Consider the following 19,576-nt stretch of genomic DNA (forward strand, 5'->3'; position numbering starts at 1 on the left):
CGTTTCGAAACTAAATCAAAGAATAAAAGAGGCCGTGAGTAAAAGAAATGTGGCAGATATACATCTACGATTTATTCTACTCAATGTGCACGTCCGAAATAGTTCAAGATATGGTCAAGAGATGTCACAGGAAGACCGAAAATAATGTCGTGAATAAAACCGAGATTTCTCGGGGCCCGTCACCCATGTGTTAAAGGTGAAAGTCGAAAATAATTTAGGTTTGGGTTTATCTTTTATTAAATTAGAATTTGAGCGATGCCTCAATTTATTAATAGTACGTTTGATGAAAATTTCATTATAACTGTTACCGTGTTTTTTGTGGATCGCAGAGAGGTGAAAGAAGGTGCGGGGTGAATGGGTCTATCTACTATATCAAAGATTAACTTAAAACTTTAAATAAAGTATATATTTTTTTTTCAAATCACGAACTTAACAAGCTTTTCACTTAGTGAAATTACAAGGTTACAGGTACAAATAGCAGTCTGGAAATTACATGTGCTGAGCTTCCAGCTCCAAATTTACAAGTTTACAACATAGCAAATGTTGCGTTTCGTTAGATGAAGAGAGAAATTTCCCAATTCAAGAGCACTTTGCTCCAAAGGTTGCAAATACGGCCTTCCAAAGGCCCCACTCAGTATTATACAAAAACCAGCACAACTTTACAATCTCTCTGCATTCAACAAAGGAGACTGGCTCCCAATTTCTTACAGCCTACTTAAGGCAACATTACACAAAAATCTTACAATTTCTGGCCTCTGTAGGCCCAACCTACAATTTACAGTTTTTACACAGGGGTACCTATTACCCAAACTGCTGGGCCTTCGTGGAAAGGAGAACAGGATAAATTACTGGCCCGAACATAAAATGTATGGAGGTGTACACTTGCGCTCCTAGAAAATTAAATGTAAAACCCTCATTGGGCTCGCGGCCCGATGATGCAAAGGCTAATCCCAAGCTACTGAGGTGACTAGAAGGAAAGTTAATTTAATGCTTTGCAAAAAAGAGAAACAGTTACAAAATCATAGTCACCTCAAGGAAGGGGAACTCGAGAGGGTAACGCACTCTCTATCCCCGATTCACAGTAAAAGACCTTCATGAAGTTTACATTAGAAAAGAAGGATATTACATTTCAGAAATCAGATGGTTATATAGTTAAAGTTTAGAACCTTCCCCATGGATAAGTTGGCGGAGATAGCTGCAGAGAGAGAAAACTGGTGGCCATTACCTGGGCTGGTGTACTGCCTGGCGAAGAATGAGGCGCTCCTGTCTGAACACACACACTCAGCAAGGCGACGATCAATAAGACAAGGTAGCTTGAAAGAGGCGCAGTTTATATATCCGGGGGGATGGGTCGAGAAGGTTCTGGACTAAATCCGGACACACCCTCTCATTTTTATTGGCCGAATGAAAAGGTACACGAAGCCTATTATTGACTGAAAAGTAATTACAGAAAATTTGTGATTGGCCAGATTCAAAAGCTGGCGGAATTAGAAGAAGGAGTGTTGCAAACCTTGAAATACAGAAATAAATGAACGTTAGTTTACTTGTGAAAACCCCTAAACACAAAACTTCTTTAAATCACTCATTCTTCTACCTTGCACCAGAGTGCATTGCTTCAGTTTTTTGTGATATCTGTGGAGTAAAGTTCAAACTTCTTGCTGTACACCAAAACAAAAACATAAATCATTCCAGTCAGTTTAGGCAACTTCAATTATTCAGTGGTGATATCATCTGGTCAATGTCCCAACTTCGTGCATTAGTGGTTTCAAGTTTAGTTTAATAGATGGAGTTCCTTGAGGCGCTTCTTTTAAATGTGCGGGGTTGGGGTGTACCTCCCGGTACAGACCTCCCCCTCCAAAGATCCTTCCTTGCGGTGACAGAAGAAATTTGAAAGAAGAAAATTTTCACATTGAAATGAGAAATATCTTGCTGAAAGTCTTTTTTTTTTTAAAATTAATTTGGAAAGCAAGATTTGAAGTCTTTTGGCCATCGTAGAAATCTAGGATATGCCGCTTGAGTATGACGTCAAGACCAGCCGCCGCTGCCGCTATCCAGGCGAGGTCCGCCGGACCCCCCCCAAGTACCCTCAGGTACACCTCTCCCGCTACTTTGAGAGGGGTAGTCGTGGTGATGGTCGCTGCAGATCAGATGTAGATGTGCAGTCCCCAGATGGGTTGGTGATGGAGTTACCGCACTTCAGCCCTTGCCGGAAAGATGGAGCTCCGGCACGCCGTTCAGAAAGAGGCTTCACTAGAGTGGAGTGGGCCCTTACCCCACTTCTGTATCGTTCGCCAGATGTTGAGACACGGCTGCCGATGGCTGAGGGGGTACTGAAACAATAATATCTGGGCAACAGAGATTGTTTTGCTGGAGTTATAGAGTACAGTCTTTATTTGTAGGAGGCAGAGGGGCGGGCGGCGTTGATTGTGAGTGTGTGACAGGAATGCGTGGATGAAGGAGACAGGGGCTTGGTAATGGCCACCAGGGAATGGACAACAGGAATAACCAGAGGGGAAGATTGTACAATACAAATTTACATATAGAAGCAGATCATCACGTCTCCCTATTAACATTAAATTAACTTTAAGATCAAATCCCCTTTTTCAAAGAAAAATAACCTTCGACTCCTGCCAAACTTTAGTGGCTAATGGAAAACAAGCAATAATTTTACACTTGTTTCACCTGAGAGAGGTGAACCCTAAATATCCTCTCCGTGGCTGGGTTACTGACCGGTAATGTAACCGGTGTTAAAAAATCTAGGATGATACACGGCCCATGGAATCTGGGGGGAAAGTTTGCCTGCAGGAACAAAATTTTTAACCATAACCTGATTTCCGACCTTTAAATTGGTGGGCCTCTGTCCACGATCATATCTTTACCTAACTTTTTCGTGGGAAGCTTTTAGGTTACTCTTAGCCATCTTCCATAGATCTCTAATATTATCGGGATCTATTGTCTCTGGTAATATGTCGTTAAGTGACCAAAGATTAGAGAGCGGCGTGTTAGGAACAAACTTAAACATGAGAGATGCTGGAGTGAACTTGTGTGACTCATGAACCGCTGAATTTAGAGCAAATGCTAATCAATGCAGGGACGTACCCCACCTGGAATGATCTTCATGATAAAATGCAATTAACGCGGAACGGATATTACGATTGACCCTCTCAGCCAGAGACGGTTGAGGGTAATAAGCAGAAGTAGTTACGTGTGAGATAGACAGGTCAAAACAGAATTTATGGAATAAGTTAGACGTAAATGCCTTAGCATTATCAGAAACTATATATTGACAAGGACCAAAAGAAGCAAAAATAGTATTCAGACAAGATATTGTAGACTGCTCGGTTGCCAACTTAGTCTGAAATAACCAAGAGAATCTAGTGAAGCCGTCTACACACACCAGAATAAATTTATTTCCGTTCCCCTTTGATTGTGAGAAAGGTCCGATGTAGTCTATATATAGACGTTCCATGGGATGAGACGCTTGATGAGATGACAATAGACCTAGCTTAATGGACAAGGTGGGCTTACTAAGTAAGCAAGATTTACAAGCTCTTACCAATTCTCTGATTTCACTGTCCATACCTTTCCAAATAAACATCTCTCGGATCTTTTCCCGAGTTTTGAAGATGTATAAATGCCCCCCTAATGGGGTCTCATGATAGTATTTGAAGGTCATAGGCACAAGCACAGCTGGAACCACTACTTTCATCTTTTGATCCTGCCTCGAAGGGCAATACAAAACCCCATTTCTCAACATATAAGGGACGACATGTTCGCCAGAAGAAAGGGTTTCCATTATAGGAGCCAGCACTGGATCTTCACGTTAATATTTCTCAATATCCCAAAATAACATAGGGGCATCCTTTAGGATAGCATTAATCCCCGAAGGTATCAGCGTGGGAAGAGAACTACTATCTTCCTGTTCAGTCGTCTCCACTTCATGAGGAAATATGCGGCTTAGTCCATCCGCAACTATATTGTCAGATCCTCTAATATGCCTAACATCAAATTGGAAAGCAGAAATCCTGATGGCCCAGCAGGCTATACGACCAGTACGACGAGGCCTACCTAACACCCAACTTAAGGCTTGGTTATCTGTTCTAGGTCGAATTTGACATGTTCCAGATAGAGGTGGAACTTCTCTAGTGCAAACAAAACTGCCAAACCCTCAAGTTCATAGATTGAATATTTGGCCTCTTGAGCCGATAAGGTCCTAGAAGCATAGGCGATGGGTCGCCTTCCGAGTTCCGTTCCCTGAAGGAGGACAGCGGCAACCCGCCGATGATGAGGCGTCTGTTTGGACAATGAATTTCTTTGAGAAATGTGGCATTGCTAATACAGGGGCGTTACCAAGAGCTAATTTCAGATCTTCAAAAGCGGCTTGCTGAGATGGCCCCCACTGAAATATGACGCCTTTCCTACGGAGTAAGTTCAAGGGCGCCGCTCTGTTAGCGAAGTTAGGAATAAATTTCCTGAAGAAATTCACCATGCCTATAAACCTGGCAATCTTTCATGTCTTTAGGGGGTTTGAACTCACGGATAGCCCGTGTTCTGGAGTGATCGATAGAAACGCCATTGGGCGAGACAATACGCCCTAAAAACGACACGGAAGGTTTAGCAAAAGCTACCTTAGATAACTTCAGAGTCAACCCAGCCTTACGAAGGCGATTGAGTACTTCCTTTAGATGATCTAGGACAGTGGTTCCCAACCTGGAGGCGATTGCCCCCAAGTGGGCGATTTGGGTTATCAGGGGGGCAATAAGTAAGTGGGGGGGGGGGGCAATTTGGCGGTGATGAGTATTCAAAGGGGGAAAAATTAAAATAGACCTGTACAGTAGAAGTTGCCGAGTAGCACGAGTCACTGGCTATTGACAGCCGGCGTGTTCACTGCACTCACCCCTCTCCACAGTCCCCAACTGTTATTGTTCAGCATGTCAGACTGGTGACTCAACCCCCTCCCCCTCCTACCATCACCAAAGTCTTTGACCATGACAACACACTTGCCATTGACTTACATTCCTTTTCAGTCCTAACTAGCCTTTGTGTGCCTCAACATCAGTTTTTGTGGGTGTCTTTTCTGTTTTTGTGCGTTTGTTTTTAAGTGTAGAAGTTCATGTACAATGGATTCAAAAAAGAAGAAATGTCATCAATACTCAGCTCACTATTTAAAATTAGGTTTTATCGTGTCACCGCAAAATGTGCAGTTTCCACATTGTCTTTTGCGCGATAAAACATTTACTAGTAATGAAGCCATGGAGCCTTCACGAATGAAAGATCATTTATCCAGAGTACACAGTGATGAAGTGAGTAAAGAACTTGGTTATTTTGAACACCTCAAAGGTGTACCTGATAAACGGGCTAATGTGAGTGAATTATTTAAAGAACGAGCAACCGATCTTAAAAAAGGTCTTCTTGCTCCTTACAAGGTGTTTTTATTGATCGCTAAATGTGGTAAACCTCACACAATTGGCAAAACTCTTGATTTACCGGCTACCAAAATATCTTGTTTCCTTGAAGCCTTATATTGACTTTGGATTAATTACAAACTACTATGCATTGTTCTTATGGAGTGATGGTAATTCATCCATTGGTTGTACCAAGCAAGCTGAACATGACCTTGGACTCTCCCTGCACTAAAAGCCGTCTTACACCAAATAATATTTTTTGAAACATATCTTAAAAAAAAAAAAAAAAAGAAAAGAAAAGTGTGGACAGAAGTATTGTAAGCTATTTCCAGAAATGATGATATAGCTTTTGGGCTTTTGCTGTGTCAAGAAAATAAGGGAAAATTATTTACATTTCGTGGAGACTTTTCTCCGCGTCTTCAGAAGAAAAAACCCATCCACGAGGAAGACTTCAATAATAATGACAGTTTTTATTTGAGAATACTTTACTGTTGGTCTAGCTCTCGTTAAGATGTAGAGTAGGTTCGTGCATTGCGAATTAAACAGCAGGTCTTCAGATGGGGAAGGAATGTGGTATAAGAAATAAATAGACTGCAAGGAAAGACTGACAACAATAGAAGAGTATAGACCTGAAGACAGAAGTGTGTAAAAAAAAAAAAAAAAAAAAAAGAGGAAGAGGAAGAGAAAACTAAAATATCTGTGAGAAATGGGTGGGGTTGTTGGGGGTAGAAAGAAGAACTTTCTACTACAAAGTTGAAGACACAAGAGTGAAAAGAAGTGAGAGTAATACAGTAAGAGGTGTACACAGGCTATGGGACAAATAGCCTAGAATGAACCCTCACTCCATACCTGAAAAGTGGACTGTACACTATTTGATAAGAACACTATTTGATGAGAACACTAAATGAAATGACTAATCGTAAAATTTCTGGAATCTCGGGGTTTGAATTTATTTGCTTAAAGCAGGATCTTCCATTTTGTAAAGTAAGGTAATTCTGATTTAAAAAAAAGAATAACTTTCAAAATGCGCTTTATATTCAATTACCTTTAATTCGATTGATAGCTAGATATTTACTTTTTAGGAGTAATTCACAATGTCTTGTTAATTCATTTATTCATCATTATAAACTGTGAAATATCATGATTTCCAAACAAACAGAAATGTCAGCATATGGCAAAGAAACATTTTCATGATTTTATTTTAATATAATATTAAGATATGCAGTGAAATTGAAATAAATCACATTTAAAAGTTGTGCTTTATTTGCTTTTTCGTGAAATGACAGGTTTTAATTTTCCGATGAATAAAAAGATAAATACTAAAATATTTCAGAAGTCAGGATAGTATATTACAAAAGAAAAAATATAATTTTAATATGGGAAGCAGTGGAAATATGTAAAAATTCTAATAATTTAAATAGGATACTGAGGGCTGAATTCATAGACAGCACTTATACATAAGTGGAACCCTTAAGTAATAGGGGATCACTTATAGTAAGTATTCACTTTATGAGTTTACATTTCATAGACAACACTTAAAGAGCACACACACATTCAGTAAGTATTCACTGGAGATGTGGCAGTGCTGTATATTATGCCTATGCTTCTGGGATCGTATAGTTCTAGCTACCGAATAATGGGATGATCTATTGCATTTTGTTTATCGAAGAACATTGCGCAACATTTGTTGCTATTTTTGAGGTTAGAAGATTGTCTGTATTTTATTTGGTAATCAGAATGCCTAAAGGATAACAATACAGCAAGCTGGAGAGACAGCACATGCAAGAACTTGTGGCGAAGTCCATACATATAGTGTAGAACAAACAGACTGACGCAGTTTCTCAGCAGAATACGAATGGCTTGGGAAAACCTTTTTCTGGATAATGCAAACTACAAAAATGCTCAGTCTAATTTTCTTCTTAATATACCAGGCGAGTTGGCCGTGCGGTTAGAGGCACTCTGGCTGTGAGCTTGCATCCGGGAGATAGTGGGTTCGAATCCCACTGTTGGCAGCCCTGAAGATGGTTTTCCGTGTTTTCCAATTTTCACACCAGGTAAATGGTGGGGTTGTACCGTAATTAAGGCCACGACCGCTTCCTTCCAACTCCTAGGCCTTTCCTACCCCATCGTCGCCATAAGACCTATCTGTGTTAGTGTGATGTAAAGCCACTAGCAAAAAAAAAAAAAAAAACCATCTTAATATAATATATTCCCACTAATGATAAAAACAACTCCTCAAAAGACCATGAGGAAACAGAAGAATTTTGGGACCTATTGGACCAGACCATAGATAACATCCCCAAACACCACGTAAAATTCAATCAATCGATCAATCAATCAATACTGACCTGCATTTAGGGCAGTCGCCCAGGTGGCAGAATCCCTATCTGTTGTTTTCCTAGCCTTTTCTTAAATAATTTCAAAGAAATTGAAAATTTATTGAACATCTCCCTTGATAAGTTATTCCAATCCCTAACTCCCCTTCCTATAAATGAATATTTGCCCCAATTTGTCCTCTTGAATTCCAACTTTATCTTCATATTGTGATCTTTCCTACTTTTAAAGACACCACTCAAACTTATTCGTCTACTAATGTCATTCCACGCCATCTCTCCACTGACAGCTTGGAACAAACCACTTAATAATACCAATGTAAATGGTCCGTTATTGGACATTATAAATTTTCCAGCTAACTCATTCTTGGTTGCCAGGGTTACGCCCTCGTGTGCTAGGGTGGGCTCATCAGTTGGTACCTAGCACACCTACCAATACGCTGGCTAGTGCATACCGTGGAGGCCACTGCGTAGGCTACTTGGAGCCACCGGCAGTGTCAATGCACTAAGAGACTTTGTCTCATTACCAAAAATTGATGCCTGCTTGGCCATCAGATGATATAGATGTTGATTCCCATAGGGAATCTGAAATATTTGTCCCGAATGAGTAAATTCGCTGGCAACCAAGAACGAGTTAGCTGGAAAATTTATAATGTCCAATAACGGACCATTTACTGTACATTGGTATTATAAATTTACTCATTTGGGACAAATATTTCATATTCCCTATGGGAATCAACATCTATAACATACCACTTAGTCGAGCAGCTCGTCTTCTTTCTCCCAATTCTTCCCAACCCAAACTTTGCAACATTTTTGTAACGCTACTCTTTTGTCCAAAATCATCCAGTTCAAATCGAGCTGCTTTTCTTTGGATTTTTTCCAGTTCTTGAATCAGGTAATCCTGGTGAGGGTCCCATACACTGGAACCATACTCTAGTTGGGGTCTTACCAGAGACTTATATGCCCTCTCCTTTACATCCTTACTACAACCCCTAAACACCCTCATAACCATGTGCAGAGATCTGTACCCTTTATTTACAATCCCATTTTATGTTATTACCCCAATGAAGATCTTCCCTTATATTAACACCTAGATACTTACAATGATCCCCAAAAGGCGACTTCATCACTCAACTAGGCAGAGAAAGAAAATACCGTGACATCATCGGAAAATGGCCAACACACAAGAAAATGGAGAGAGACTAGTTGACCTGTGTAGAAGAATTTAATCTCAAAATCTACATGGTTTAAGAGGAAACCCCAAAAACTCAAAACATGGAAACACTCTGACTACACTAAAGGAGAATGGCAACTGGATCACATCTGCATGGAAAAATACCACCACAAAGAAATCTATAACGTCAAAGTCCTCCGAGGAATAGACACAGGTTTAGATCACTACGTAGTTAAAATTAAACTCGCTCCCCAGAGGAGACAGCAAAAGCAAGAAAAATAGATCCTACCCAGCTAATCAACAACAAAAATTACTACAAAGCAACTGAAAAAATAAAAAATCACAGATAAACTTGAAGACTTAGTACACAACCTTAAACAAATTGCAGAAGACCTGGCTCCAATTAAACCACGAAAAAAACACCACTGGTGGAACAATGAATGTGATGAAACAGTGGAGAAAAGACATCAGGCATGGCTATTACATCAGTCCCAAAAAACAGAAATATCCTATCAAAATCTAGTAAAACAGAGAAAAGAAACTACCCAATTCTTAAGAAGCATAAAAAGTCAAAAGGATACACTGCAGTTACCTGATGAACAATTCAATAAAACTCAGTCAAGGGACTACTACAAAACCTTCAGAAAGCAGCTCCAAAAATATGAACCCCTGACCCTACTGATGAAGGATGAAAATGGTAGGCTGGCTCATAACAATGAAGACAATGCAGAATTTCTGGCTAAATATTTCAACAAGCTTTTAAAGTGTGAGGAACCTACAGAACTCTTTCATTTGGACACTAACAACCCGATAAAAACACCACCAGAGAACATCAGTCCCCCCAAAATAAAGGAAGTCTACCAAGCTCTGAATAAATAAAAAGCTACAAAGTGCCAGGAGAAGATCAGACCTTTGCGGAAATCTGGAAATATGCAGGAGCATCAGCAAGAGTTGCCCTCCATCAACAACTTGTCTCTATTTGTATTAAAGAAGAACTGCCAGAACACTGGACAACAGCTCTCATTCACCCACTGCACAAAAAAGGAAACAAAACCGACCCTAATAACTACCGGGGAATCTCGCTCCTAGACATAACATACAAAATATTTTCAATAATCATCCTTAATAGGATAAGTTTACACCTTGAGAAAGTACTAGGAAAATATCAAGGAGGTTTCAGACCCTGGAGGAGCTGTCCTGATCAGATCATGAGTCTTAAGTCGATAATGGACTATAACACGAGAAGAAACAGAGATATGCTGATAACATTTGTAGATTTCAAGAAAGCTTATGATTGCATCCATAGAGAATCTCTGTTTAAAATTTTAAGACACCTTGGACTACACCCCAAATTAATAAACATGATAATATTGACTCTCACTAACACCAAATCAAAAGTGAAGTTTAGGGGTGAAACTTCAGAGACATTTGAAATTAAAACTGGACTATGGCAGGGAGATGGGCTCTCACCACTATTATTTAATTGTGCTCTAGAAATGGTAATGAGGGATTTAGGAAATGTCCCCCCAAAATAAAGATTGGCCGAAAAATCAAAACAAATGGTCTGGGTTTCTCCGATGATTTAGCATTACTAGCAGTGTACATAAAAGAAGCAAAAACCCAGATATCATAACTTCAAAACATTGCAAATAAAATTGGCCTCAAAAAATCATTTGAAAAAACAGAAATTATGCCCCAAAAACCAACACAACTAAAAGAAGTTACCATACATGGTAATAAAATCAAAATAGTAACTCAATTTAAATATCTTGAAGAAGTAATAACACATAACCTAAATGAAAAAAATCTCAATTCAAACAAGAACAAATAGATTAGCTAAAGCACAAAAATTAACATGGGATATCTGCAAAAAGAAATGTCTATCAATGAATGCAAAAATAAAACACTACAACACAGTTATAAAACCAGAAGCTACATATGCAGCAGAAACACTTTTTCACCTGAATAAGCAATCAAAGACTGACAGACTTCAGAAAATTGAAAAGAGGATTGGAAGAACCTGCATTAACAAAAAATACCAGAAAGATGGACAGTGGCGGTTAATACCTAACAAAGTCATGTACAAAGAACTAGGACCCATTACAGATACTATGCGTAAGACGAGACTGGGATTCTTTGGACATATCATGAAGATCCAGGTTTCGAGACTTCTGAAACAACTAGTACAACACAATCTCATCTCAAAAAATACCACAACAGGATGTAAATGGATCAGAGAGGTAAGAGAGGATCTGAAGGAAATAGGCCTTACAACAGAAGACACCACAATTAAGATAAAATTGAATACAAAACTTAAGAATACAAACCTCCGCTTTACCCGTACACAAAACAACTCAACAACACATATGTTCAACTGAGGAAAGGGCACGAAGATCGGAGCGTCCGAAGAAGTACTAGGAGGACCGCAAAGCACGAACAGTCCCTTCAAAGATACCTGAATGACGGACTGACTAAAGTGATCCTTTGTGGTCATAAAAGAAGGAGATATGTTCATGGTTATCCAGGTACTCAAACTTGTACAAATATTCCTCCAAATATCTAGCCTTACAACACTTATGATTTGAGAAATAGTAGTAATAGCAGTAGTAATTACTTCCCCAATAAAATGGGAATGTCATGCTTTCAGAAACTTCTGAGATATTCTGACAAACGGTTGGTTGACTAACTTGGTATAATGAGCGCAAACCAACCTTTAAAAAATTATGGTACTGCAACACGTTCATTTTTCTGATAAGTGAGTATTGTTCTTTACTATTCTATAGGCCTACACTCTAGATAACCTATCAACTTGTGACAAGTTTCCAATTAACACGTTCAGTACCTGCTTCTGAGCGGGACACTTGAATGCCTGGACCAGCCATTTTCATGCCCGGCCCTCTTGACGTGCATCACTTAATACAATTTACATTTACTCCTAAACTATAAGTGTTAGAAAAATGATACTTTGTGCTTACCTGTAGTAAATATTTAAGGTGTGATATATGGGTGACAGGTTTCAAAATACGTCTAATTTTATACAGCCTATCTATATTTTCGGCATAACGATTACTGTCACCGAAGTGAAGAAATGAATATGAAGGAAGCGTATTCGGAACATCGTTTTAGAAAATATCGTAGTATGAATAACAGGGTCTTCGGTCCAGTACATTTTTATATCAGGATTTTGGACTAATCGGTTTCCACGATTGCATGATCGAATTCTTTGTGAAAGGCCGGGGCGCCGCACTTATCACTTGACTCGCGTATAGATTGGTCTGCTCACACATACTGATAAAATTCGTCATTCATGAAAATACTCACGTAACTCAAAATATCCTGCTTATTTTTTATTTGAACGTTTATACCTGAAGTCTCTGTAAATGGTGGAACGGGTGGACAATAACTAGAATGATATGTATCAGGCACTTCACTTTTCTCTATAGGCCTATCGGATTCGGGAATCGCAATTTCCTCACCACTCACACTTTCACTATCTGAGTCTATTTCAGGAATAAGTTCATCACCAGAATATAAGCCATTATACTACACTCGGTAAGGACGACACGCACTGCATTGGAATCTCAAGTACCGAATTGACGCACGAGGAAGTTATGAGATTTTCCAGCTAAAACTGCTGAGATAAACATGAGCCCACTCAACGCGAGGGTTATCTCAACAAGGTCAACCAACTTCCTGCTACAACCAGTAACGCTGACTAAGGCGTAAGAATGCATAGATGACGAATATAAACAGCATTGCTTCGCGCGAAACATTAAACGTCTTACGCCGTCCACGGCCCGCAGCATAGGAGCAAGCTTGAACGTCTTGCGCCGTCCACGGTCCGCAATGAGTTAAGCAAAATAATGATAATGATAATAATAACCTGAAATTTAGAGGTGGCATAAAACCTCAAAACAATAACTAAATGGTGAGGTAGTGAGTCGTCCTCTAGAGATGATGTTTACTCTGTCGACCAAAGAAACAAGAATATTCATAACTGTCACTTTACTAAAACAGAACCTTCTTTAAATTTTTCATCACTATACATTTCTACAGGATTTTCCATCTCTTCTGTGTGCATGGTAAGCATTCTGTGAATGAAATGTAACATATTCAGAAAAATCATTATCTTCCATCTTGCTGCAACATAAGTGAGTCGCTTACGTGTATGTAGGAGGTCCACTTATAGCAATAAGTGAGACACTTAAGTAGGTAATATGAAATCAAACCTAGCTTATAGGGGGCACTTACGTATACATGCTGTCTATGAATTTGGTCCTGAGTGTGCATTTGCTTATCATTTGAATGGATTATCAATTTTATTATATTTTCCTTGTTCAGGGAGTTTTCATTTCAGGTTTGCAATTATGGGATTGTGTTTTAAGTAATAACCCTGCTGCTTGAATCATATTCTGAATTTTGGAATTTCATCATTCTCATTCATTTTCACACTCTGTTTAGATATCTCAGCTGCCACCCACTGTAAATGATGTGGATGAAATTAAAGAAGAAGAAGATGAAGAAGAAGAAGCATTAAATTCTGTGAACGTGGAAGATACAAGTTTGGTAAGTCATACACACCTGTGCTCCCATTTACATATCATCACTGTGGGAGCAGTGCTGCATATCTGGCAGTGCACTTACTGTACATTTTCCTTAGGACTGGTCGCGTGAGGATTTGCGGTCCATCAGCTCAATTTTTGTTGTGTTCCTTTTCCTGTGCTAATGCATAAAGGAAAATGAACCCTACATACATTATACTGTAGGAGTGCCTAAATAGATCATGTTAACCATATGGTACGGTAAGGTTCATTTTTCTTTAAACATCAGCATAGGGGTGTAAATACAATAAAAATTGTTCTGATGGACTGCATATTCATGTGTGGCTGGGAGGCGTGACCGGTCATGGGGAAGGTCATGGATGGGGGTGCATTGTCGGATGTGTGGTGTTGCTCAGTAGAATAATTGTTTTGAAGTAGCCTAGTTTCTATTGGTATGAGTTCTCTGATGACACTATTTAGAGAACATTGTTATACGAGTGTTTCAGTTGTTTACAATTCTTAGCTAAGTGTTTTTTTAGTGTTCTGTTTTGATTACTTCTGAATTTGCATATTACTATTACAGTATTATCATCATTATATCAATCATCAGCCAGACATCTTTTGTTCTTATTTTTAACTCTGTACCTGCTGTGTCAGGTCAGGATCACCCTGCTGCCGTATGTGACAGTAGACGGTACTACCTGCAACTGTCTGGCCGAGGGTCAAGCGACCGTTACCAAACTTGACACCCAAAGGGGAGACGGCTACGGGCGGAGGAAGCCAGGTGAAGCCTTTGCGTAGGAAATGACACACTTAGTCACCAGAAAGGAGAGTCACCAGAAAGGAGAACATAGTCAACGGTTTAGATGGCGGAAGAGAACCCCAATCCCAACAGCGGATAAAACAGAACGTTCTCCTGTCAGTGATGTCTGTATTTCAGTGAAGCGGTTGCAAAGGGTGTCTGTACTCCTGAGGAGCGGCCTAGAGTTACACCCGGCAATAGGTATAAAATGCTTATGAGAGTGGCAACCCCACCATAATTATAGCCTATGTATGATACGGTACTTCTAAACTTGCCTCGGAAAAAGTTAGTGTGTACCCTGCAAGCAACGTGCAGTTCCTTGGGTACCGGCGGAACTGTGAAAAATGGGCGCCAGTAGCCAACGTCGTGAAGGTGGGCATAATCAACCTTATGTCCCTGACAGGAAAGGCAGAAGAAATGGTGGCTTTTATGGAGAAAGAAGGTATAGAAATGACGGGTTTGTGTAAAATTAAATTGAAGGGGAAAAGAGAGAAGAGAATGAGAAGGATATACACTATACTGGAGTGGCAATTGAGAGGCAAAATATGGAATGGGCTTGATAATTTGAAAACAGCTGGAGGAGTATGTTGGTATAGTGGAGTACATCTGCGACAGGATAATGAATATTAGACTTTGAATGAAGAACGAAGTGAAGAACTTCATACAAGTGTGTGCACCACAGACGTGGAACAAACAGGAGGATATTGAGGAATTCCTGGAGAAACTAGAAAAAGGAGATAACTGATGTGGAACTGATTATAATGGGAGACTTAAATGTACAGGTGAGAAACGAAAAATAAGGAAAGAAGATTTAATCAGACCATATGGATATGGGAAAAGGAATCAAGGAGAGAAAGGAGACAAAAGATACCTATGTGAATAGGGAGATAAAGTTATTACTTTTTGCAGACAATATTATGGTCTGGGGAACGAACAGCAAAGAAGAACTTGATGTACTGAAGAAGAGAATTGAAAAGTATGGTATGAAAGTTTGCGCAGAGAAAAGCAAGACCATGGTGATATCAAGAGGAGAAAGACAAGGAAAAGATATTGCAAAAATTGGTGGTCAAAGCCTTGAAATAGACAAGGAAAAGATATTGCGAAAATTGGTGGTCAAAGCCTTGAAATTGTTGACAGTTTCAAATACCTACAGAGTGAATGAATGCAGAATATAAGGCTGGACATGGAGTTTAGCCAGAGGGTGAAACAGGACAATGGATTGTAACAGAGTGTAAGAAATGTTATCTGGAATAAGGAAGTACCAAGGAAGTAAGAGTCCGGCCCCATGGTGTAGGGGGCAACGCGTCCACCTGCCACCTGGTGGCCCCGGGTTTGATTTCTGGCCGGGTCAGGTGTTTTTAATTGTAAATGATTAATATCCCTGGCCTGGGGACTGTGTCTTTGAGCCGTCCTTAATGTTCCTTTCCTCACATTCAACACTCTACACTTCCACAATTTCAATTACATGCAGGTTCATAACATATGGTGCAACTAGGGGCAAAAGATCTCTATAGGTCGACGCCCTGAATGAATAGCATTTAAAAAAAAAAAAAAAAGAGGAAGTGTGAAGAGATAATGTACAAAATGTATTGTGCACCCATATTGACTTACATGGCTGAGACCTGGACATTGACAAGTAGGGAGGAGAGTAGAATTCAGGCCAGTGAAATCAAATACCTAAGAAGTATGATAGGAAAGACAGATTGAGAAGTGAAACCTTAGGCCCTATTCATCTTCTAATGTAATTCCATGCGGTCTCTCCACTGACTCCTCAGAACACACCACTTAGTCAAACAGCTTGTCTCCTTTCTTCCAAGTCTTCCCAACACAAAGTTTGCAACATTTTTTACCCTACCCTTTTGTTGGAAATCACCCGCAACAAACTTGATGCTTTTCTTTGGACCTTTTCCTGTGCTCGAATCAAATAATCCTGGTAAGACTCTACTTGCTGTCTTACCAGATTTATAAGCCCTCTCCTTTACATCCTTACTGAAACCAAACCAAGCCCCATGGCACTACAGCCCTTGAAGGGCCTTGGCCTACCAAGCGACCGCTGCTCAGCCCGAAGGCCTGCAGATTACGAGGTGTCGTGTGGTTATTCTTGGTTTTCTAGACCGGAGCTGCCATCTCACCGTCAGATAGCTCCTCAATTCTAATCACGTAGGCTGAGTGGACCTGTGGGTGGGGGCAGTAGAATAACACCCACGGTATCCCCTGCCTGTTGTAAAAGGCGACTAAAAGGGGCCCCAGGGGCTCTGAACTTTGGAGCGTGGGTTGGCGACCACGGGGCTCTTAGCTGAGTCCTGGCAATGCTTCCACTTACTTGTGCCTGGCTCCTCACTTTCGTCTATCCTATCTGACCTTCCTTGGTCAACTCTTGTTCTTTTCCGACCCCGACGGTATTACGTATGGAGGCCTAGGGAGTCTTTCATTTTCACGCCTTTCGTGGCCCTTGTCTTCTTTTGGCCGATACCTTCATTTCTCGAAGTGTCGGACCCCTTCTATTTTTTCCCTCTGATTAGTGTTATATAGAGGACGGTTGCCCAGTTGTACTTCCTCTTAAAACAATAATCAGCACCACCACTGAGTGGACCTCGAACTAGCCCTCAGGTGCAGGTAAAAATCCCTGACCTGGCAGGGACGCTACCCCTACACCACGGGGCCGACTTACATCCTTACTACAACTCCTAAATACTCTCATGACCATGTGAAGATACCTGTTAATTCTTTTTACAATCCCATTTATGTGATTATTCCAATGAAGATCATTCCTTTTATTAACACCTAGCTAATTACAGTGATCCCAATGGGGTAATTTCTCCCCATCAACACAGTAATTAAAACTGAGAATACTTTTCCTCTTGGTGAAACAATCTGACTGTTCAGCCATTGCCTGCTGTCCATCTCACAACATTGTTGAGGTTTTTTTTCCAGTCACAATCCTGTCACTTATTATTACCCCATATACACCGAGCAGCATGAAAAATGTAACACTTCAGTTTCTTTCAAAACAGAAATTTATTTTAAATTTATGACACTAATCCACTATCTTATGATAGAATATTGTGGTACGGTCCCATCTAAGTATCTAACAATGAAGAGATTATTATAAACATATTGAACAAATTAAGCCAGAAATGCACATTTCAGGGAAATATGGAGTAAGCTCATAAACGTAATGCACTTCTGTTTTGATGTTATACATTTCACACTTTCACTTCAGTCCTCGAGACTATCTTGGGGACCTTTGTTCATAAAAGCGTGTATTGCCACCTCTTGCACCAGTGACAGCATTCAACCATTCAGGCATGCTCCTCATTAATGTGGTAATGTCCTGTTGAGGAATAATCTCCAATTCTTCCAGGAAGGCGTTCGTCGGTCCTGTAGGGTCTGTGGATAGTGCTGACGGGCTCTTCTCCACAGCTGGTACCAAACATGCTCAATAGGATTCAAGTGAAGGCTTCGAGCAGGCCAAGCCATAACACGAATCCCTCTTTCATCCAAGAACACTTACACGATTCTCGTAACATGTGGTCGTGCATTAGTGTAAAATCATCACCAGTAAATAGAGCGAAAGGCCCAACATGTTTCAGAAGGATTTTCTCCACATACCGATGTGCGGTAAGGCTCCCATTCTCCACGAAGAGCAAATCCGTCCTTGCAGCTGTATTGATTCCTGCCCACACCATCCCTGGCCTTCTCCAGACTCTCTCTCTCTCTCTTCCGTCAGGTGATCGGAGGCCAAATCGCGACTCATCGGTGAACAACACTTGATCCCATTGCTATACTGTCCAGCCAAGATGTTCCCTTGTGAAACGTAGTCGAGCTGTGCGATGCTCTCTGGTGAGTTCCGAACCTATAGCAGGTCTTTTGGCCTTAAAGTTTTCTTCTTCCAGTCTTCTTCGAACGGTTCTCTCACTAACATTGACCCCTCGAACTTGGTGGTATCGATTTTGTGCTTCAATGATGGTGGTGTGACTGTTGTGGAGAACTTGAAGTTGTAAGAAGTGGTCCATATATCTCCGATGTTGCTCTTCTTGGGCCTGATCCTGGTCTCCTTGCAAAGCCTCCAGTTTCCCTGTACCTTCGTACAATTCTGGAAATTGTGGAGGGTGTAGTCCTCAACACTTCGGCAATGTAATGCATGCTGCGACCATCTTGTACCAAAGCAACAGCTTTTGCAGCTTGTTCAGCGCTTAATGGCATGTTTACTCCAGAAAGCTGATTAAAACAATCACAGAAAGATCCTACAAACACGTGTGATTGAAAGGGGAACAATTAAAGGTACAACAATAAACGCTATAAGAACGGAAAGACATTATCGGCTCACATCCAGCGATGTGTTTTCCAGGTTGCGCGGGAAAAAACAATTACGTGCAATAAATAATCAACTCTTTAAATTTAAGAATTTCTTCTTATATCTTATACATATATTTTACATTTGATAAGGTTATTTACAAGGAAGATGGTTTGGCAGTGGGGTCACCGGCCTCGGAGATAACATTAAATTTGCTAATATTCAGTTCTGGGCTAAGTATGTGGATGACACATTTATAATCCTGGACGAACGCTCTATAGATGCCTCATCCGCCCTCAAAAACCTTAATAGTATCGATCACAACATTAAATTTACCTTAGAATCAGAGATAAATAATTCTATTAATTTCCTAGACCTAACAATCAATAGACATTCCTCCTCATTTACATATAGTATTTATAGAAAGCCCACTCAAACAGCCACTACTAGAAGAAATGACTCGTTACATCCTCAGACACAAAAAGCAGCTACATATAGTAGCTTGGTAGATCAAGCATTCAGGATTCTGATGTCCAGAAAAAAATTAAATAAGGAACTGAACACCATTCGTTATAAAGCAAAATTTAATGGATTTAATGAAGCCTTTATTGAAAAAATAATCAATAAATTCAAATATCGCCCAAAAACCACCTTAATAAAAGACAAAAGTAGCACTGCCATGTTCTCAACATTTACCTTTAATAAGGAAATATATAATGTCACTAACATTTTTAAGCCTTTAGTACTAGCAGTAGAAATACAACGATCATGCACAACTCTACATCAATAAATAAAAGTAGTCCTTTTTCAAAATCAGGTGTATATAGGTTTTCTTGTCAAGACTGCAATAGCTCTTACCTACGTCAAGCAGGACGTAGTTTTAAAATCAGATATATGGAACATGTCAATGCTATAAATCGCAACAGATTTTCAGTCGGCCTACATATGAAAGAATTTAAACATAACTTTACTGAAATAGATCAAGATCTTGAGGTATTAGAAGTTCTAAATAAAGGGTCTG

General features: G+C 40.0%; 1 protein-coding gene across 2 annotated transcripts in view; it reads left to right on the forward strand.

The window, feature by feature from the left end:
* The window catches only part of LOC136875365 (protein RCC2 homolog), a 321,715-nt gene that overhangs the window by 30,044 nt on the left and 272,095 nt on the right, over window positions 1–19,576 (forward strand). For both annotated transcript variants that reach the window (XR_010860420.2, XM_067148916.2), the window contains exon 2: window positions 13,377–13,481. Coding sequence is in view for 1 of the 2 variants with exons in the window: in XM_067148916.2 (XP_067005017.2) it covers window positions 13,377–13,481 (105 nt within the window). In the remaining variant the exon portion in view is untranslated. The remainder of the gene's footprint in view (window positions 1–13,376; window positions 13,482–19,576) is intronic.

The sequence above is a fragment of the Anabrus simplex genome, chromosome 6 (genome assembly GCF_040414725.1).
Source record: "Anabrus simplex isolate iqAnaSimp1 chromosome 6, ASM4041472v1, whole genome shotgun sequence".
NCBI lineage: Eukaryota > Metazoa > Arthropoda > Insecta > Orthoptera > Tettigoniidae > Anabrus > Anabrus simplex.